Source organism: Salpingoeca rosetta (assembly GCF_000188695.1).
Source record: "Salpingoeca rosetta unplaced genomic scaffold supercont1.22, whole genome shotgun sequence".
In the NCBI taxonomy this organism is placed as follows: domain Eukaryota; class Choanoflagellata; order Craspedida; family Salpingoecidae; genus Salpingoeca; species Salpingoeca rosetta.
The window spans coordinates 924,784-946,415 of record NW_004754912.1 but is presented as its reverse complement, the minus strand read 5'-3'; the positions used below and the strand labels follow the sequence as shown (position 1 = coordinate 946,415).

Genomic DNA, 21,632 nt, shown 5'->3' with positions numbered 1-21,632 from the left:
TCTCTGTGTGTGTGTGTGTGTGTGTGTGTGTGTGTGTGTGTGTGTGTGTGTGTGTGTGTGTGTGTGTGTGTGTGTGTGTGTGTGTGTGTGTGATCTTGAGGTGTGACGGCGCCCTCGAGGGTGCTGTACTTGCGGAAGGAAAGAAAATGCGCTGTGTGGCTGGCTCATCACATCATTTCACGCAGCTTTGCTTGGTGTGGGCTTGGCGTTTGCTTGCAGCTTCGCGCCCTCCCGATGTTGTTTCTGTTCCAGTGCATGTTGACCCTCAGTGCGGTGTGGGAGTTTGTGTGCTTTCGCCACCACCCCTCTCAGTGGGACAGACACACACACACACACGCACAACACAACACAACACAACACACACACGCACACACACACACACAACACACGCACACGCACGCACACACACACACACACACACACACACACACACACACACACACACACAGACACACACACACACACAACACTCATTCGCACGTGTGTGTTGCTGCGCAACGATACCCGCACCAAGCGTCGGCAACCACCAGGCATGATGTGATGGTGTGGGCGGCATATCAATATGTTCGTTCACTGTGTGGGACTGTTGTCTCCACCAAGAAGGACAGCACGTAGCTTGCAGCTTCGCCACCTTTGCCGTGTGTGGGAACGGCGTCACATCATGCCACACATCATACACAACTCACCAATTCACACTTCACACAACACACAACAACAAACCACATGCGCGTCACTCTGAAGACTGGCGGTAAACATCTTCTCATGCCTCTCAAAACACACCACAACGCGGGAACATGGGCCAAACGCGCTTGCAACGCGCCCAAACTCGGCACATCGGAGCGCCGAATATTCGACCGCTTGCGACACCATGTGCTGCTTGCTGTGAAGAATATCTGCGGTACCTCCAGCAATTATCGCACCAACAAAAGGAAAGCAAACGAAGAAGAAGGACAGCAGACCAATCAACCAACCAACACAACAAGCAACAAAGCAAGCAAAGGCGCACAAAGACACAACGCAACAAGACAGGCACATATCAGCACATAAGCACCACACACACACACACACACACCCAAAGAGCATGCAGACACACGCACCTGTGATGACACGCGCTCTGTTCCTGACGGTGGCCGTGGCCGTCCTGGCCGCGTCGCTCGGCTTGCGCAAGGGCACAGGGGTTGCCCTTGCTGCGGGACAAGACAACGACCGCAGCAGCGACCCAGAGTATGTGCTGGACGTGATGAACCGAACCTACTTCTATGGCGTGACACGGCCCATGGTGGAGCGGCTGTTGAACCGCAGCGGCATCCCACACTTGATTGACATTCTCGATATGGGTGACGGTTTTGCGCACCAAGACAACACAGTCGTGTTCCTTGGCTACCTTTCCAACGACTCCGACAGCGGCGTGGACGCGTTGCGCGACTATTGGACCGGGTTTTCCACGGCTGCCACCCCGGCCGCACGGCGCTCGGCACTGCTTATTCCGCATGCGCTCGGCCTGATGATACAGCTGCGTCAGTCCGCCAAAGCGCGCGCGTTTGCCCTGGAGCTGCTGGCAGACCTCAACCTGCCGCTTGTCAGCCCCATTCACCGCATTCTGCCGAAGCTCTCCTCGCGGCGCGAAGAACAGGTGGAGGCTGCCGTGGCCTTGGTCAAGCAGCTCGTGCGCGGCCTGGCGTTTGACAACAACAGCGTTGCCATGACTGGTATTGAACGCGTCCGCACGGGTGTGAACGGCCTTCCCGGCAACAGCGACTTGGCAGAGGTGCTGCGAGACATCTCCACAGCCCTGGAGCGTGAAGTGGAGGACGGCATTCATCGAGACCTGGATAATCAACACGGTACCATGCGTGTGTATGTGTGTCTGTATCTGTATGTGTGTCTGTGTCTGTGTGTATGTGTGTATGTGCTTTTATGTGTGTATGTGTGTATGTGCTTTTGTGTGCGTATGTGTGTGCTTTTGTGTGCGTATGTGTGTGTTTACACCTGCGCGTGTGTTTGCAGCTGTGTGCGCATGTACAGCTGTGCGCGTAACTATGTGTGTAGTTGCGCTGGTGTATGTGCGTGTTTACGACTGCGTGCTGCCTGGACGGCACGCACTTGTTTCCAAGTTGCTGTGCTCCCCCCCCACACACACATTTCCCAGCACCTATTCCCCTGCCTGCGTCTGCGTCTGCCTGCGTCTGCTTCTTCTTGTGTTTCTCTTCTGTCCAAAGTCTGCATGCTGCCTTCACGCACTCCGCTTTTCGCGTATCCCGGGTCCCCACTCACATCCTTTCGTCCCTTTGCTTTGAACAGACTACGGGGACGGGTTCTTCTCATTTTCGCCACGCGAGCGCAACGACGAGGCCTTGATCAACATCGGTGACGATGACACGGACGACAGCGAGGGTGAGTGCCAGCGTGCACGCAAGATGTCTTGTGCTGTGTTTTGAGTCCACGCGGAATGACACCATGAGCCATCCGCACACCGCCTTGAAGCGAACTGAGAGATGGAACACACACAGTGCAAGAAATACACACAACACTACGAGCAAGCACACTCATCTATGCACATATACATGCACACCCACCCACGCAAGCACACACAACTACACACATCCACACACACACACACACGCACACAACCACACACGCACACACACACATACACACAATCAAACATACACACACACACACGCACACACACACAAACACGCACACACACACAAACACACACACACACACAAACAAACATACACACACACAAACAAACATACACAAACAAACACAACTACACACGCACACATGCAAGCTCACGATGTTTCTCGCCTCACCAGCGGTACTCGCCATTCAGATGACGTGGTGCCAGCACCGCGCCATCTCCGACCCCTTCACAAGCGAGCTCGTCACAAACATTGCGGACGAAATGTCCGCCATCACCATTGGCGCGCAGGCCTCCTTTGACACCGCGTGCTGCGTGGGGTTCCAGAATGGGGGGCAAGGCAGCCCCTTTGGGTACGAGGGCGACGGGCTAAGTGTCGTCGATAACCAACAAGAGGCCGACAACGTCTTCAACCGCAACTGTGGTCGAGTCAAGGTATGTGCTGTATGCTTGTGACTTGCCTTGTGTTTGTGTTTGTGTTTGTTTGGGATGCAACACAGCGCAATGCACGTCGAATCACCTGCGATGCGCCACCGCCGAGCACACGCTGCTTTCTTTCAAGCTTCTTGCCGTTGTTTCACTCACGCACCAGCGATACTTTTGACACTCATGACACACTCATACGCACATACACACACACATATACACACACAAAGGCGATCAATGCGCTAAACTACTGTGGCCAACCGGCCTCCAACGTCATTGGCTGTGCGCCCGTTGGCGGCGACACGCAGATCCTTGTCCGCCTCGCAAACTACGAGCGCGATGCACGGCTCTGGCTCCATGAGGTGGTGACGTGTTATTCTGCATGCATTTTGTTTCATGTGTGTGTGTGTATGTGTATGTGTGTGTGTGTGTTTCGCCACCCCCCTCCCTTTGCACATCTTGCCTACATGCATTTCTTCCTTCGTGCCGAAGTTTCCCTTTGGAGCTCTCATGCCGTCTCACCCCATCTCTCTTCCTCCTTACTGTTCCACAATTCAACAGACTGGCCACAATGTCGGCCTTGAGCACAACTCGATGAGCAAAGACTTTGTCATGTACCCCACCCTCACCGGCGACTCAAATGGTACATGCACTGGTATACATGTCTTGCTATTCTCCTGTTGGTCAAGTGACATCACCCTCCCACCTCTAACATCCCTTCACCTCTTACCTCTCCAGTTTGTCTCACTCACTCATCTCCCTCACTCTCACCCACCTTGTATAACTCTCTCACACCCCCCCCCCCCTCTCTCCTCACCACCACCACATCCAGACAATTTTGCGCTGACGAGCGAAGAGTGCGGTGCATTCACGTACCCGCCGCCATCTGCAAAGGTGACGAAACAACCAGCAGAGAACCTGACGTGCGATGCAAACGCAACAGCGCCGCCCAACGACAACAACAACAGCGACGGAAGCGGCGGCCTCAACACCACCACATCCTGGGTCATCTTCGGTATTGGCATGGCCATCCTCGTCGCTGGCATCGCGCTCGCCGGGCTCATGTGGAACGACAAGCGCCAGCAGCCGCCGCCACCCATCCACTCCGAGGTCTGATCAAAGCACACGCCACAGCAACCAAGCAACCAAGCAACCAAGCAAGCATCGGGAACAACTGCAGCTTTGAGGCAACATGGCATGACATGATGCCTTCTCTGCTCCTATTCCCCTTGTGTTTGTGTAGTTACATGGGGTTTGTGTCGCTTGCTGTCGTGGAGTGTGATTTGTTACAACCCACTCCGCTCGCAACTGTGGTGCACAATCTTAAGTCTGTTGACCCACATTTGTTTTTCATGCCCTCCCTCCCCTTTATGTGAGCATTCAACTGTGCTGTTTGATGTGTGTCTTGTTGGCGGACACGTGTGTGGACACCATGTGAGAGCACGCACACACATCAAAGTAATACTGACAACTGTCGTCCAACAGCGCACACAACTCAAATCACTTGAATGGAAAACTCACGATGTCGATGAGCGAGAAGGGGGTGCTGCATTGAGACGATGAAGAGAGAACCAGCCACAAGAGGAGATTCGTGTTTGTTGCAGCATCATAGATGCCTTCCCTCACCCACCCTGTCTACCAGACGGTTCATCCAAACGCAATGCCTCTCATTACGAACAGGAGCTTCGTTTGTGATCCAACTTATTTCTTGTTCGTCATTCACAGAGCCGGAGTGCTGGGGTGGCAAACCACACCACCGCTGCACAGCAGACAGAGAGACAAGGGGGTTGATCGAGCGCTCTCGTTCCGCCACGTACAAATCAACAGGAAGGGCAAATCAACCATTAGCATGCAGGCATGCTCACGACAACACAACCAAAAAAAAAAAAACATGCAGGTAAGGCAGCAAACCAAGCCACTTTACCACAGTGACCTGCAACTCAGACAGCATCACACAGACTACCACATGAATCAGAGCAATCATACGAGACAAGCGCCAAAACGAACAAAAAACAACGATACGAGAAGTGCGCAAACACAAGCAACAGAAGCACATACACACGCGGTCGCAATTACAAACAAATACGACATTGTGTTTCTGAGCCATCAAAGGTGCACGCGTCGAATGCGACGATTCTGCTGGTCCACAAACACAATTGCGCGTTCGCCAATGTCGTAGGCGACGCTGACGGGTGAGCGGAACTTGGTGGCGGTTGGATCGTTCCCGTCGCCGTTGAAGCCTCGACTGCCCGTGCCTGCAAGCACGGTCACCGGGGAATCATCGCCGTTCAAGCTCACAGACCGCAGCACGTGCTTGTTTGTGTCTGCAATGACCAGCGTGGTGCCCTCTGCATTGACAGCAACGCCTTCAGGGTGGTCCAGATTCGTCTCAAGCGCAGCAGTGGTCGTGCTGCCGTCCACATCACCGCCGTAGCGGCCCGTGCCAACCAATGTGTCGATGATGTTGTCGCTGTCCAGATCAACGTAGCGGATGCGGTTGTTGCCCGTGTCAGCAATGTACAAATCACCCGCACCGCGAACAGCAATGCCCGTGGGCGCGTTGAGCCACGCGGTTGTGGCTGGGCGGCCGTCACCGTGGTATCCTTTGCGGAAGGGCGTGCCAGCAACGACGTCAATCACAAGGGAGCGTCGGTCCACACCGTACACAACATGGTTCTCCGTGTCGGCAATGTACAGCGTGCCGCGGCTGTCGAACGCAAGGCCATGCGGGGAGTGGATCTGCGCCGCGCGACTTGAGCCGCCCATGCCACGATGGCCGGCCTCGCCCGTGCCGACAAACACAGACAGGACGCCCGTGCTTGCGTCCACGACGCTGACACGGTGGTTGCCCTTCTCCGAGATGTACACGTTGCCGATGGTGTCGACGGCCACGCACGTGGGGCGGTCCAGCTGCGCAGCTGTGGCCAGGCCGCCAACGCCAGCGGACCCGCGGGTCTTGGTGCCGGCGATGGTGGTGATGGTGCTGCCGTCACGCGAGATGCTCACGACGCGGTGGCGGATGGCAATGTACGTGGCGCCCGTCACGTCCACGGCAACGCACTCGGCCTGGTTGAGGCCCGTTGCTGTGGGGTCACTCGACCCCGTCCAGTCCACCAGGCCGTTGCCGGCGATGGTTTCCACAGTGCCGGTCACCTGTGTGGTGAAAGTGACTTCTGTCGTCGTCGTCACAGTGGTAGCGGTTGAGCGGGTGCTTGCCTCAAAGCACAGGCACACCTGCCAACAGTGTGCGTGTGAGTGTGTATGCGCGCGCGTGTGCGTGTGAGCGTGTGTGTGCATATGTGTGTACATGTGTGTTTTGTGGTGAAATGAGAGGATGCTTTAAGGGCTGCAGTTGCCACGGTGCTTGTAGTCTGATCCTGGCCGTCGGTGTACCCGTACAGTCATGGCCACACAAGATCACATCAAGCATACACACATGCACACGCACAACATTACACATTCAAACCCACACCCACCCACATACACACGCACACAACACGTGACGTACATTGCGGCAGCCCTCGTGCTCCTCGAAGAAAGAGGCGTCCAGTCCTTGTGATGCACAATGCGCTGAACAGTCATCCTCTTCTTGAGTAATCTCGAAGCGTTTCCTGCACCCGCACGTGCACACCTGCAATTGACCAAGTTACATGCACACGCGTTGCACGTGCACATTGGACGATGTAAGCAGCATGTGTACATTTGCAGCATTGCTGTGGCGTGGGACGCATGGCCTGCACACCAGCTTCTTCTCTTCTGTGTTACCGCTGCATGCTACATGAATGCGCGTGAATGTACGTGAATGCATGAAAGTGTGCACGTGCGCGTGTACACTTGTACGTGTGCGTGAAACCTCACCCGCGTGCAGCCGCCGTAGGTGGCCATGAAAGTCGAGTCCTCGTTGTTACGCTCACAACGTTCGCGGCACGTGGCCGGATTGAGGGAACGGCTCAGGCCTTCACACGCGTTGACGGTTGTGGGTGATCCAGTCGTGGAGATGGCTGGAGGTCGAGGAAAGAAACACGGCAAGATGGCAACACGGAAGACGTGTGAGACTGACGCAACAGAAGTGAAACACGTGACACGCCCGCACATGAACTGCGCTGAGGTTGTGATATGATATGATGCAGTCACCATGCATGTAGGAATGCTGGTCACAAGAACATTACAACATGCTGCAGGATCGGGCGGATGAGACAACAACAATAAAAGAACATTGTCAACAGTCCTCAACTCACGTTGGCAGGTCTTTGCGACGCCAGACCACTCTGCTCGGCCGTTGGTGATGGAGCATGTGCGGGACGTGTCGCCAGAGGCGGACAGCTCATACCCATAGTTGCAGCTCTCGTACGTGCACGTGTCACCTGTGCGTTTATGTGTGCGTTTGGGTGTGTGACTCTAACGTGTGCATGTCACGTTCCCTCCTCACACACATGCACACACACAAAAGGAAGTTGCAGTGAACAGCATTGACTATTACGGAGAGCACAGTAGCACGTACGCTCGCACACATACACACGCACGCGCACATACCTTTAGCACCAGAGCACGTGCCAGACGTCGCGCCATTTGTCAGCGTTAGAGCACCGCAGGACAGCTCTGTCGACGGGGTGGTGGCCAAGCAATACGGTTGAGATTGGGGGTGATGTGTGAAATGTTTGCGGGTCACCATGAACTACAACTGCCGCTTCTCCTTCCTTATCTCGTCACATTGATTCACATTGTATGTTTCAACTCACGCCTGCACTTGGTTCCCCCGACGGAGTAGAAGCCATCCTCCTCGCGACAGCGGACCTGCCAGTGTTCAGACACAACACGACCAGAATGAAGGCCAGAACAGACTCGCAAAACGAGTTCACGCGGGTACGTTCTTGGCAGACGCGTAACCCACGTGACTCGACGCAGTTCATGCCATCATTGCTCACATACACAAACACACACACGCACGCACACACACACGTGTGCCAATAGAGGCAGGACGTACGTCGCACACGCGAACTTGAGGGGAAGTTGAGTCCGTGTTGTAAATGCCTGAAAGTTGAGTCATGTTGAAAGAAACGCTCTTATGAGCACAACACGCCAACGTTGGGTGTCGAAGCAGAGAAGGGCTGTGATCACAATCTGCAAACAGACGTATCACAGCAGCGCTACTCACGCACACACGCACACACACATGCACACACACACGCGCGCGCACACACACATGCACACACACATGCACGCACACACACACACTCACACACACACACGCACGCACACATGCACGTGAGCATAACACTGACCTGCAAAGACTGATCCCTCGGGTGCCAGGATGCTGTAACTGCCGGAAAGTGTATCACCAAGCGTGCAGTCAACAAGCTCTGCGCCAGCCAGCAGCGAGCAATCATACACGAGGGTTGACCCCTTCTTGGAGACGCCGCTAACGGCTAAGATTGAGGGTCGGGGTACAGCACATGTTCATGTCTCAGATGGGATGAATTGTGCATGATTTGCAAAGCCATCACGAAGCAGTGGCTGTTGTCCTTGGCTCAATCAAATACACACGCACGCCCACTTTCACACGCACCGACACACGAACGACGCACCATAGGTGTCGAAATCGCAGTACTGGGCCGTGTTGCCGCTCACGGTTAGTGTCTCTGCGGATGCGTAGATGCGCTTGGAAAGAGACGCTCCCGCGTCTTGGCACAGAATCTCGTACGTGTCTGTGCCTGCAGGCAAGCAACAATGGTGAGGGCATGATAGCATCACCAGCAGTGACAACGACAACGGTAATGGCAGATGCTAATACGCATGAGACTGACGGGTGCGAAACTAAATACGGATAAGTGCCAACGTGTAGTGCTGCAAACGATGAGATATAACTGCAACTGCAGGGCTCACCGGAGGTGTAGTAGAGGCCAGTGATGGCCTGACCGGCAGCACAGGCAATGGTGAAATTGGTCCCTCCATCACCCTCAATCGTTTCTGTACCAGAGAAGGAAAGGGAGTGCGACAGAGAGTGTGTGAATGTGTGTGTGTGTGTGAATGTGTGTGAGCGGTGTGACAACTCAACAACACACACGCGCGCTTCCTCAACCACACACACACACACATACACAAATATATACAGTGACTGCTGCGTACCCAAACATGTCTTCTCGTCGCCGTCCCAGTATGCCGTGTCTTCGTCTTGAATGCATGTGCGTGACGAGCTGCCGCCAATGCCAAACACAAAGCCGTCATCACAGCTATCGTAGACACAGACGTCGCCTGACGGGGAAAAACCAGCAACACCAACAACGTTTCACATGAGACAAGGTCTCGAGCAGCAACTCAGGATAGAAGATAAGGCCGTGCCTTCTACATCGTCATATGCACATGGCAGCCAAGCCTCCCCATCCCTTTCTTACCAACGGTGCCAGAGCAGGACCCAGACACGCTGCCGTATTCCAGCGTCAGCGTCGGGCACATCACCTCTGGCAGGCACGTGATAGCACGCAAGAGTAACAATGCATAGGAAATGTGCGAAACAGCATGAGTGCACAAACGACCACAACTGGATGCTTGGATGAGCACCTCGTCGCCAAACAAGCAGGCACACACACACACACACACACACACACACACACACACACACACACACCTGTGCATGTTGCGATGGTTGCATCCCAAGAGGCGGAGTGTCCGTCCGCATTGAGTACACATGTCGTGGTTGTGCTGCCAGATGATGATGGCCAATACCCGGTGTCGCAGGTGAAACTGCACTCGCCACCCACAGTGCCGTCGCAAGTGCCACTTGTTACACCATTCTGCACTTCGATGCTTGAGCACGTCACCACTGCAACCCAAATAGAGACGTCGTGGTGGTATTAGTAGTGACTATGGGGAGACACACATGGTGCTCATTCGTGACACGTTGGTGTCGTGGAGCAAGAATGACATGGCGCGCACAGACTGTGCAAACTGATCCCTTGCTCCCCGCACGCATATGCACACACACACACACATTTACATGCATCCCTCTCTCTCCGTCCATCTCTCACCTTCGCACTGCTTGGATGTGCCAGACCAGGCAGCGACGCCGTCCGTCACACCGCACGTGCGACGAGTGGAGCCGCCAGACGACAGCGCATATCCAGTGTCACATTCATCGTAGGTGCACGTGTCATCTGTCATGACATGAAGTGCATGATTGTGTAAGATTGTGTATGATTATGCAGGGCGGTATAGGACACGCATAGTATAACGTACATAACATTGTATGTTGCTCTCGGATCAGTCTGACAAGGCACGATTCCTTGTTGATTGTTTGCAGTTACAGGTTGCTCACCATAGTTGCCGCTGCATTCGCCAGTCGTCTGCCCGTTCGCCAGCACGATTTCGCCGCAGTCAACCGCTGGAGAATGCATCAAGTTGAACGCGAGTGATGCGATTACGCAGAGCAATGTGTTCCATGTGAGCGGATGGTGCAGAAGTACAGTTGCATCGTGCTCGTATCCGACTCCACCTACACCCGCCCGCTCATATTCACCCACACACAGTCTGCCTCCTTCACACACACACACACACACACACACACACACACACACACACACACACACACACACACACACACTCTCTCTCTCTCTCCCTCTCCCCCTCTCCCTTAACTGGTTGCGTACAATCTTACTAATGCATGTGCGCTCGGAGCCTGTCCACTCAGCCACAGCGAGCCCGTCAGAATCTGTTGTTTCTGTGCAGGTGCGAGTGAAACCGCCACTGGCCTCTGTTGGCGACAGCACAAAGCCGTCGTTGCAGCCCCGCTCGCATGTCGACCCTGCCAGCGATTGTCGATCCATGACACACGTGCATGTGAGGGGATGCAACAACATCACACTTTTGTGGCATCACCCATTCCAACGCTAACATTGCAGTGGAACACACACACACACACACATACCCACACGCACACACACGCGCGCGCAGTCACATACACACACAGAGCCATGGCCATTACATTGAATGATCACATTCACTCACCAAGCGTGCCCGTGCACGTGTCGCCCCGCCATCCATTCGTGGGAGCAGTCAATTCAGAGCATTCCAGGACTGTCACCGCAAATTCATGGGGCAAGTACGGTGTCGATGTGAAGAGAGCGTGTGAGTGACACAACAAACACAGAAGACAAAGACCGACGGGCAAGTGTAGGAACGAAGGAATGTCAATCCCACATAATCCTCCAAAGACACTGCATGCATTCATTTTAAAATCAAGCCACGCACGTTCACAGTAGGGTTCCGTTCCTGTCCAGCCGTCTGCGGTGCATTCGCGCGAGAAGGTGGTGCCGCGCAGGGCGTAACCAGAAGGGCAGGAGTAGTACGTGCACACGTCACCTGTGACGTGAATGAATATGCATGCATGCAAGCATGTGTGTGTGTGTGTGCGTGTAAGCGGAATCAGCGGCAGAAGACGTGACAGAGTGACACAGCAAGTCGATCTGTTTACGTGGGTGTGATGCAGGCAATCATAAGAGCGACGAAGGATGCTGGTGCGTCATCACCGTAATTGCCGCTGCAGCTGCCAATGAGGGTAATCTGTGAATGCGTCAGCCTGTTGCAAGTGATTGCTACAGTGGATGCAAGCCAACATTTCGCGCGACCGAGGGTGAGTAAAGATGCGTGTGTTTCAACAAAACAACATGGGCAACCAAACACAGCACACGCAGCATACTTCCACAAACGAGAACAAAAGTATGGTCTCACACACACAATCACACAGAACACACACACAACACATACTGTGCATTTGCCCAATGTTTCAAGCCCTCGTTGTAACTTACGTTCACATGTGATGTCTGCACCAGACCAGGCACCATCAGCGTCACACGTGCGCGTTGTCGCTGCGCTGCTGAATTCGTATCCGGTGTTGCAGCTCTCAAACGTGCATTCATCGCCTGCGACGTGCAAGCGGCCAAGCCAGGCGGACAAGCATGTGGATGACGTGTTATTCCTTGGACACAGCAGTTCGACTCATGGACCCGAACAAGAAGGGTTTCGCGCACCGACCTTCAAATCCGGTGCAATCACCCGAGATGGTGCCATGGGTGATCGTCAACTGAGGACACACAGGCTCTGTCGACATTGGACACAGCTATTCTAAGTGAGCCTGGGCGCGTCCACGGTGCTTGGAATGACGAATTACTCCGTTCCGCACAGAGGGCACCACAACATCACGCGCACAAAACCGCAGGCAAAGAACCACACGCACACAACGGCATGCACACACACGCACGCATACACAGACACACGCACGCATACACAGACACATGCACACAGACACACACGCATACAGCGCAAACGCACCGCTGCAATACCCGTCGCTGTTGAGCATGGTGCCATCGACGCATTGTGGCTGCGCAACGCATGCAAAAAGTACATGTGAATGACAATAACATGCACAAATCCACCATCATGATTGCGCATCAGCTGGTCAGCCAGCAGATCAGTTGAGCTTGACACTGGTCAGAGCAACGTGTGTCTTTGGCACCCACCTTGCACTCAGTAAAGGTCCACTCGCGGTCACTTGTGGAAGAATCAAATGTGGATGTCAAACCTGTGAATGAAAGCAGATGCACGAGACAGCAAGATGGTGAGCGAGCAGAGTACCATGCACGTATTCGACAGGTCGTGTGGGTGGTGGTGATGCTGCAACACCGAGCAGAGGCAGTACAGCCTCTCTCGACGACAGAGGAGGCGGGTAAACGAGGAAGCACACGAACTTGTGATGACATATGCGCCGGAGCTTGTTGAGAAGTCAAAGTCTGCGCCAGCAGCATTGACAGCCACAGCGCCGTTGCAATTCACGGCGGAGATCTCGGTGTTCTCATAGCCAGTGCACTGGAACGAGTACACGCGGTCTTGAAACGACGAAACATAGGCAGACTTCACGCCAGTGATGTCTGCAAACAGGATATGGAGCGCGAATTGAAGACAGAGATGAGAGAAATGCTGTGGAGCGCCACAACACGTGAATGTGGACACACGTAGAGCGTGCAAACAAGCAAATGCGTAAAGCAGGTACAATCACGCACACACACACTTGTGCAAGCTGCACCTGTCTTCCAGCAAAGCATGCAAGAGTCAGCGCCATGCATGCGTTGCACGGGTTTGTAACCCGACCGTGTCCCACGCTCGAGTCACAACTATCATCGCCCCCGGCTCCCCAATTGACTGACATGTGTTGCTTGGGCAGGAGACGGTGAACGCTGTCCCAAGCTTTCCATAGGCGGGAGTGGACCAGGTCTGGCTGGTGATAACCTGCCCACCGCTGGTTGGTTTCGTGCACGTGAAGGCCCAGCGACGGTCTGTGCTGCTAGCTGCAAACTGTGTCGAGATTGTCGTGATGGCGGTGGAGGTCTCGCAGTACGAGCCAAACGGTTCTTGGTAGTCAGCGACAAAGTTCCCGTTGGTGATGCCACTCGGGGACAGCGCTGCCAAGGAGAAAACGGGATGCACGGGGGAAGAAGTTGGACAAACACACACACACACACACACACACACACACACACACACACACACACACACACACACACACACACACACACACACACACACACGCACGCACACACACGCAGACAGACGCACACGTGTACATACACAATGGTAACAGTGAGAACAATCAAGAACCAAAAGGCTGGTGTAGTCGCGTGAAGTTGCTCCGCGGCAACATGACAGGAAGCTGCTGCACACATGGCCTTGTCACATGCCCATGCATTGGTACGGCCGACACACAGACAGACAGACAGACACACACACACACACACAATCACACATGCATGTGCGCGCGATGATATCTTTGCGCAGATTTTCATTCAATCTTACTGGTGCACACTCGGGGAACGTCGCTGTTGACGTAATCGCCAGTCAGGTCGCACTCCACTTCGCACGTGGTGATTTTCCAACGACGATCCCACTCACTAACACGCGCAATCGATAAGGGAGAAATGCGTGAGTCATGTGTGCAACGCATGCGCTGTACGAGCGACATGCGCTCGACACACGCGCACTACGCACAAGCATGTCTACACCGCGTACACGTACACACGAAAATGCACACACACGCACACACAGGAATACATGTTCTTACAAAACGGTGTCGGTGTATTTGCTGTACAAGCCAGTGATGATCTTGTTGGTGCCAGTGATGTCGTAGTCAAGGTTGCCCGTCCTCGAGTTTTCATAAGACGCTGTGTTGACAAGCAGGTGCGATTGTCATGTAAGGACGTGTGTGTATGTGTGCGTGCGTTTGTGGATGCGTGTGTGTGTGTGCGTGTGTGAAGGTGTGTATGTGTGCGTGCGTGTGTGGAGGTGTGTATGTGTGCGTGTGGATATGTGCGTGCGTTTGTGGAGATGTGGATGCGTGTATGTGTGCTTGTATGTATGTGTGTGTAAATCGCACTGAAACCCCGTTCACTATGCAACAGCCAACTTGTTTCAAGCACCCCTCTTATGACAAACGATACAGGCATCAAAAGTGACACAAGGCGAATTGCATGAAGCGCACATGTTTGTGCACAGTTGAGCAGTTGAACGTTGTTCGGTCGACGGCAGGTGTACTTCCACAAGCGGTCCACACTGCTGTATGTCGATTCAAGCTTCTCCATGTCTGAGTGCGCACAGATTACGATATTGGGTGAGCGTTGAATGCACACAATACCACGAGAGTGCAAGGAAATGAGGGGGCAGGATGGGATCGGGCACAAGAGAGCTCACGTTCCTTGCTCTCAAACAGACACGCACTTACAGTAGCCGCTTGCACAGTCGTAGTTGTTGTTGCTGTAAAGGTCGCGAACGTCGTAACCACCACTGCTCTGCGTGTCGCTGGAGGCGGTGCCAATCGGGGCACAGCTGAAGTCCCAACGGCGATCATACTTGTTGTCGCTGTATTTGCTGGTCATGTAGGTGAGGCCTTCTCCCGTATCGCAGCGGAAGTACACGTCCTCCAGCTGTGTGGTGATGTTGCACAGTTGCATGTTCACAAGCTCAGTGTGTGTGTGTATGTGTGTGTGTTGTGGAAGAAGATCGCCACCACATAAACAGTCACAATGCACAGAAAGGAAACCAACAATCGCGGAAAGGGAAGAGCTGCCGCCCTGCTGTCACTCACATATTCGTTGACGTATGCTTCGGCTGGCTGCATGTAGATGAGTGCGGCAATGAGCAGCGTTGCAGCCACAGTCGACATGGCCGAAGCACTGCCGCGGTTGAGCATGACTGAGACTGACGTTGTTGTCATCCCACTCTTCTCACCCTGAATAATGGGCTGCGAAGCAATCAAAGGTGCGGAGGGCAGGGGAAGACAGTGTGTGCTTCCTGTGTTTTGCCTGCAGGCAACACCAAGACCAGGTGCTGCTGTTGTGGCGTGCTGCCTGGTGCGAGTGTATGCGTGTCTGTGGATGTGGATGTGGCGGAGAAAATGCAAGTGGCTCGTTTGTTAGCTGCTGCATGTGGGCTATTGTATTGTGTGCTCGTGTTGGCTTTGCTTGGTGGTTGGATGGTCATAAGGCGTTGTCTCACCAATTAATACATATATCCCCTGTCTCCTTCGCCTCATCATGGGTTCACACACGAAACGCACCGAAACGATGCAACGATCTCGCCACCGTACTCGCTTGCTTGCTGGCCAACTGACGGTCGGACGGTGCTTAGTTGCTTGAGAATGGGAGATTTCTGACGACGATGGGGGTGCCACTGCTGTGCTTGTGTTCGTTGTCAAGAATCTGGGGGGGGGGGGGAGGGACAGGATGAGCGACACCAACCGTTAGTAGGCCGTTGCACATGTGTTACATTTCATTTGTGTGACGGTAACATAACCGTTTGTGCTTTCGCTGGCTCCGACCGTCGTCGCTTTTTCCTCACAACAACCTGATGTGACATAACTGAGCGTCGTCATTTTGTTCCCTCTCTCGTTGCTCGGCGAACACCGGAAAGGCCGTCCCAACCATCAAGCGGGAGAAGGCAGTGGCAGCGCGCCTGAACGTTGGTGGTCTGCTGGCTTGGTCGGCGGTGTTGGGATGGCGTGCAGAACACATCCAAAATGTGGCGAAGCTGAAAGTCAGCTTTATCTTGGAAGAATTTTTCGTCAGTTCCGGCCACGTTCGAGTTGTGTGCCAACTTGCGCATCACGAAATACACATCCGTAACCGTCGTCATGAAAGGCTCAAGGCTGCAGTTTGGACACCCAACACAGCACCCAACAGAGTGCCCACTGGCTGGCACACTACAAGGTAGAGGGAGGTTTTCTCTGCTTGTGTGTGGTTGCTGACTTTGTTGGCAACGGTTCGTGTGCTTGGTGGTTGTGGAAGCTGACCTGGTGTCACAAAGCAAACAGCAGCAGCAAGGAGGAGCAGAACCACCAGTTGCAACCTGCTCACAACGACCCACAGCAGCACAGCTTGGTCATTTTCTTCTTCTTTGCAGCACAGCTTCCTGCTCGCTCCAAGTTCTGCCAAGACTAAGACGCACCAGAGGCCAACACACAAACACTGCAAACCGCACGCCTCCTCCCTCCTTGCCTGCAGGCACGATGTTGGTGCGTGTGCTTGCAGTTGTGGTCGCCTGTGTGGTGTCTACCACCCTCGCAGAGCTGCCGTTTGTGAACGAGTATCATGAGACACTGAACATGGAGTGCTCTGGCAGCACTGGCATCAAATCCCTCTACTCCACCCACCAAGACAACAAGGTGAGTCTGGGATGGAAGGATGGGAGCAGTCTTGCAGTCTTGCTTGTGTAGGTGAATCGTGCTGTTGCTGTTGATGCGGCTGTTGGTGCTGTTGTTGCTGCTGCGTGTTATCCATTTGCTCAACGCATGTACTACCTGGTCTACAAACCCTCACGACACGCCCTCTGCTCACTCACGTCGTGTGCGATTTGTTCTGTTTCGCTTCCGCTCTGATTGCGGCATGCAGAAAGATCGGCGGTGGGGCTTTGAATGCCTCAAGTACGGCGCACCGGAGGAAGGCACAAGCATGTACAGCAGCAGCTTCGAGAACAACTACGATGACCCGCTCGACTACTCGTGCCCGAACAACTACTGTATGTCATGGGAGATTCTCGGCCTGTTGTGAGCGCCTGCTCTGTTGTGTCTGCCTGCAATTGCTTGTGGTTGCCGAGCTAAGCGCAATGTAGTGGCACCAGCAATCTGCTGCCGACTCAGCGGCTTCCTCTTTGCACAGGTTGCCCTTACTCTGCCTTCTGTCTTGGTTGGTCGTTACCACATTCACTCACACACACAACCACAATCACTCCGTGTCGCATTCTCCATCCCACAGACGTGTACCGCATGTACTCTGAGTACGACGGCAACCCTGATGATCGCGTGTGGAAGATTGGCTGCCGCAAGGCCGTCGGTGCCACCCTGTCCTCATGCAGCTTCACTGACGACTACATCAACAGCTGGGGCAAGCCCATCGACTACTCTGTCGACAGTCGCAAAGTCCTTGCAGGCACGTTGCTCGGAGACGACTCTCTGTGCTGACTGATGAGATGCAAGGCTGGGAAGCTGCGCAGTCTGGTGCCTTGAGGGCTACTTGTTGCTTTTGTTGTCGAATGGGTGAACTATGCGGTGATACATGCGTCAACAAACGCCTTTGCGTTCACATTTGCATCCTCACATTCTGGTACCTCAATTCGCATTCTTCTGATCCCCCTCACACACACGCACACTTCACAGGACTGTACTCTGTCCACAATGATCGAGATGAGGACCGAAGGTGGCGCATTCGTACGTGCACGTTGGATTGCGACGAAAGCAGCGGCTACATCGAGGATGACACGAGCGACTGGGGATGCACAGGTGAGCCCAAACAGCACGTGCACACGTGCCTTGAGCCCTATGCCCGCTGTTGCTGCACTGCAGCGCCGCTCGCATCTCTGTGTGCTACGCACGCGCTTGGAACACAGAGAAGTCACATCACCAAACCTGTCGCACACACGCACACGCACACACACGCACATATGCCTCTTTGGTTTGATAATCATCCATCGTTGTGTTCTTTATCTTCTTCGCAGTTGTGACCTGTCCCCCGCTCACACTCACGAATGGTGTTCTGAGCGGCAGCTGTGACGGCGACTTTGGTGAGTGAGCAGTCACAAAGACAGTGATGCGTGCATGCATGCTATGCTGGTTAACGATATGGTGGTGCCTGATGCGGTCCTGGCTGCATGCGCAGAATGTCTCCTCCAATCCATCCAAGCACACTGCTGTGTTGCCTTGAGTCTTGCCACTTGTTGCATTTGAACACCAATATCTTCAGCCTCACCTCACGCTACACGTGTTGTTGCCGTCGTTGCATCATACAGGCGATCAGTGCAGCTTCAGCGCGTGCAACAGCGGCTACGAGGTGTCAGCTTCCGGCACCAAGGGCGCACGCCAGTGCGGCATTGTCAGCAAAAATGGCGTCTGGAGTGGTTCCGCCCCAACTTGTGACGGTGTGTGCGTGTGTGTGTGTATGTGTGTATGTGTATGTGTGTGTGTGTGTGTTTCGGTGTGTGTTTCTGTGTGTGTTTCGGTGTGTGTTTCTGTGTGTGTTTCTGTGTGTTGTGCCTAACATATGCACCCACCATCTCGAATTGGGACCTTGGACCTTGTTGCCGCTGTATTACTCATCATCCACCTCTGTGTGTGCTGTGTGTTTGCATCAATCACTCCAAATACAGACATCAACGAGTGTGTGACAGGTGCTCACGAGTGCGTTGCGCCGGCCGTGTGTGTCAACGACGATGGCTCATACCACTGCGAGTGCGACTACGGTCCCCTCTCATCAGATGGCAAAAGCTGCGATTGTGAGTGCAGGTTTCGCAAGAACGTGTGAGTGTGTGTGTGTGTGTGTGTGTGTGCGTGTGCGTGTGCGTGCGTGTGTGTGCGTGTGTGCGTGTGAACGTGAGACTACGTGTTTGTACGTGTTACATGTGAGTTGAGTTGTTTCTGACTTTCACCCGCTCCTGTCATATCATATCGCGCCCCCTGTCACCATTGCTGATACTCTCAGTGGCGGGACCAAAAGCAACGTACACGCTCAACTCCCACAGCTTTGAACTAGCGATCACGGACGCCGATGAGTTTCCCACTTACGAGGTGCATACGGTGTTGCATTGCTCTTGTGTCACTGTTGCATTAGTGTCGCGTCATCATACACAGTGCATCACGACAACACACACATGCATAGTACATCACGACAATACGCACCCGCACAACAACACACACACACACACACACACACACATATGCACATACACACATGCACACACACGCACACATCGTGACTCACGGATGGTTTTCCGGTGTACCTCGCCTCTCTCGCAGGTGACGGTGGCTCAATGGTCACTCGATCTGTCGCAGGCAACAGAGCTGCCAGGCTACCCGGTCCAGTACACGTCGCCCCTCACCAATTTTGAAGCTTCAGACCTACAGCCTGGTCGCCGGTTCCAAGTCACCATCACCCCGTACGACAGCGACGACGCAGCAGCGACAGACTACGTGTTTGTTGGCGGCACGTCCGCGGGTGATCTTCGAACGACGTGCGGATGCCTTTCCGGTGACACAACCGGCGCCCCATCGAGCCTTGAGCTCTCGCAAGAACGCGGCATTGTCGAGTTTACGTTCACAGAACGCGGCCTTGTCGAGTTTACGTTCACAGACCAGAGCTACTGCGAGTCCGGCTTCAACTTCTTCAGTGCGGCACAACCCACAACCCACAGCTGGTGTACGACGACCTCACCTTGCAGAAGGAGGGTGCGTTTAGGTGTGGTGTGCACGTACGTGTACTTGTATGAAAGTGTATTTGTGTGTGTGTGTGCGTGTACTTGTATGAACGTATTCTTGTATGATGTGTGTGTGTGTGTGCGTGCGTGTGTGTGTGCGTGTACTTGTATGAACGTATGCTTAGACGATGTGTGTGTGTGCGTGCATTGTGCACTGTATGCATTCATGTTCACCAATTCTGTCGTTGGATCGTTGTGCCGGCACGTGCACACGCCTTACGCTTCTTTCCGTACTCACACCCCTGTCTTTCACTTCTTCGAACTCCAACAGACATTTACAAGCCGCTGGATGAAGGCACAAACCACGACCTGCCGGAAGGTGAGGCCTTGTGTGCCTGCTATGCTTTTACCCCGTCTGACTTGATGAATGCGACGCGCTGGCATGTGAGTACACATGTCAGTGTGCATGCACGTGTGCAGTTACTTGCCTTTGGGAACACTCGAGCTCACCAGCACACTACCATCTGCGATGTCGATAACGCTGTGCTTGCTTCATAGGCACGTTCTTCTTACTGCTTCACACCGGTTCTTCGGAAGGCGACAAGCGGTTCGCCTTCCCATCGGAGCTGGCCATCGGTGCGTTCAAGTGTAATGGTTCACATCTTATGCGCGCGCACACACACACACAAACACACACACGCGCATGTACACACGCACGCACGCACGCACAAACACACACACACACACACACACTTCATGATCTCACACAACCACTCGTGTGTCTGCGTTCCGGTGGTTGCGCAGGTGAGCACTTTACGTCCACGTCCACGTCGTCTTCCACATCGCAGTCAACGTCAACGTCAACCTCCACTTCCACACAGACAACGACCACAACCACGACCACAACACAGGCAACAACGACGACGCTCAACCTCGCCACCCTCAACGACACGTTCATCGCGTCAACAACGAGCACGCTTCCTGCCACGACCACGACAACGGTGGCTGATGACTCTGACGCATCGGCAGACGCGGCAACTGCGCCGTCAACGGGGCGGGTGGAGCGTGTCTACCCGTCCGGCATTGAGTCGGCCGTGACCAGCAAGCAGGAGTGCTTTGACCTCTGCGAGGACCGAAGCGAGTGGTGCATTGCGTTTGTGGTGCAGGAAGATCTGAGCGGTCAGCTGTGGTGCCACCAACTGAAGCTAATCCGCACCACCAAGCTCGACGGCAACGACGTGTCGGCAGATTCGTACGAGCGCGTGACTGTGAGCGACACGGGAGTGAGTGGCAGCTATTTGCTCGCCACAGGCATTGACGCGTGCACGGAGCTGTGCTCTGAGTCCTCTTCCTGCGAGATTGTGTTTGCTGGCGACGGGTTTTGTGCCATGGCAAACACCATGCAGACGACATCTGTGAGCCCTAGCTCGTATCATGAGAGCCTCATCATTCGCTCCCAGAAGCACCGCTATGTTGGGTCTGCGCCTGGCTCGTACAAGCAATACTGCGTTGCAGCCACCAATCCCATCGATTACACCGCTCTCGGCTACTACTCCACACGCACCTGCGCAGACCTTCAGATTGAGGTGAGTGAGAGAGAGAGAGAGAGAGAGAGAGAGAGAGAGAGAGTGTGTGTGTGTGTGTGTGTGTGTGTGTGTGTGTGTGTGTGTGTGTGTGTGTGTGTGTGTTGGTTTGTTGTACGAGGGTGGGGCGGATTGCCCGGAAATGTGTCGTTTGAGCTGGTTGGTGCAAAACAAATGTCACCTTTCTGCACCGAACGACCAGCCCTCACGTTCTTTGCACACGTTTTGCTCACCCCTACACACACACACACACA

The 21,632-nt window shown here is 54.1% G+C and overlaps 3 protein-coding genes across 3 annotated transcripts in view; 2 read left to right on the top strand and 1 right to left on the bottom strand.

Moving 5' to 3' along the window:
• The first annotated feature begins 923 nt into the window (after nt 1-923).
• PTSG_07444 (uncharacterized protein) lies at nt 924-4,577 on the top strand. The gene is made up of 6 exons (XM_004990891.1): nt 924-1,844; nt 2,302-2,394; nt 2,823-3,082; nt 3,304-3,435; nt 3,635-3,716; nt 3,906-4,577. Exons 1-6 carry the CDS (start codon nt 1,082-1,084, stop codon nt 4,187-4,189), a joined length of 1,614 nt encoding a protein of 537 aa, XP_004990948.1. The 5' UTR covers nt 924-1,081; the 3' UTR covers nt 4,190-4,577.
• A 174-nt stretch (nt 4,578-4,751) lies between these two features.
• Nucleotides 4,752-15,604, bottom strand: PTSG_07443 (NHL repeat-containing protein). The gene is made up of 30 exons (XM_004990890.1): nt 15,201-15,604; nt 14,838-15,039; nt 14,598-14,699; nt 14,181-14,280; nt 13,916-14,010; nt 13,270-13,524; nt 12,814-12,993; nt 12,586-12,647; nt 12,398-12,446; nt 12,101-12,166; nt 11,875-11,988; nt 11,596-11,661; nt 11,318-11,428; nt 11,075-11,143; nt 10,725-10,871; nt 10,386-10,451; nt 10,099-10,224; nt 9,699-9,893; nt 9,466-9,531; nt 9,200-9,325; nt 8,957-9,040; nt 8,659-8,784; nt 8,356-8,499; nt 8,058-8,104; nt 7,813-7,867; nt 7,607-7,672; nt 7,312-7,437; nt 6,932-7,074; nt 6,582-6,704; nt 4,752-6,307 (listed from the first exon to the last, which is right to left on the bottom strand). Exons 1-30 carry the CDS (start codon nt 15,327-15,329, stop codon nt 5,180-5,182), a joined length of 4,368 nt encoding a protein of 1,455 aa, XP_004990947.1. The 5' UTR covers nt 15,330-15,604; the 3' UTR covers nt 4,752-5,179.
• A 748-nt stretch (nt 15,605-16,352) lies between these two features.
• PTSG_07442 (uncharacterized protein) overlaps nt 16,353-21,632 on the top strand; it is a gene marked incomplete at its 3' end in the record, with an annotated part of 9,251 nt that continues 3,971 nt past the window's right edge. Inside the window, exons 1-12 of the mRNA XM_004990889.1 lie at nt 16,353-16,775; nt 17,002-17,128; nt 17,365-17,538; nt 17,766-17,888; nt 18,104-18,169; nt 18,395-18,523; nt 18,752-18,877; nt 19,084-19,169; nt 19,398-19,767; nt 20,127-20,174; nt 20,354-20,431; nt 20,600-21,381. Coding sequence (XP_004990946.1) covers nt 16,620-16,775; nt 17,002-17,128; nt 17,365-17,538; nt 17,766-17,888; nt 18,104-18,169; nt 18,395-18,523; nt 18,752-18,877; nt 19,084-19,169; nt 19,398-19,767; nt 20,127-20,174; nt 20,354-20,431; nt 20,600-21,381 — 2,265 coding nt within the window. The 5' untranslated portion in view covers nt 16,353-16,619. The remainder of the gene's footprint in view (nt 16,776-17,001; nt 17,129-17,364; nt 17,539-17,765; nt 17,889-18,103; nt 18,170-18,394; nt 18,524-18,751; nt 18,878-19,083; nt 19,170-19,397; nt 19,768-20,126; nt 20,175-20,353; nt 20,432-20,599; nt 21,382-21,632) is intronic.

Coding starts and splice junctions, on each gene's coding strand:
- PTSG_07444 (XM_004990891.1), top strand. CDS start 1,082: ATGCAGACACACGCACCTGTGATGACACGCGCTCTGTTCCTGACGGTG. Junction 2,395..2,822: donor TGACACGGACGACAGCGAGG/GTGAGTGCCAGC, acceptor TCGCCTCACCAG/CGGTACTCGCCATTCAGATG. Junction 3,436..3,634: donor CACGGCTCTGGCTCCATGAG/GTGGTGACGTGT, acceptor ACAATTCAACAG/ACTGGCCACAATGTCGGCCT.
- PTSG_07443 (XM_004990890.1), bottom strand. CDS start 15,329: ATGACAACAACGTCAGTCTCAGTCATGCTCAACCGCGGCAGTGCTTCG. Junction 12,648..12,813: donor CGGCGCATATGTCATCACAA/GTTCGTGTGCTT, acceptor TTTCATTCACAG/GTTTGACATCCACATTTGAT. Junction 11,989..12,100: donor TGATTGCACCGGATTTGAAG/GTCGGTGCGCGA, acceptor TGCACGTCGCAG/GCGATGAATGCACGTTTGAG.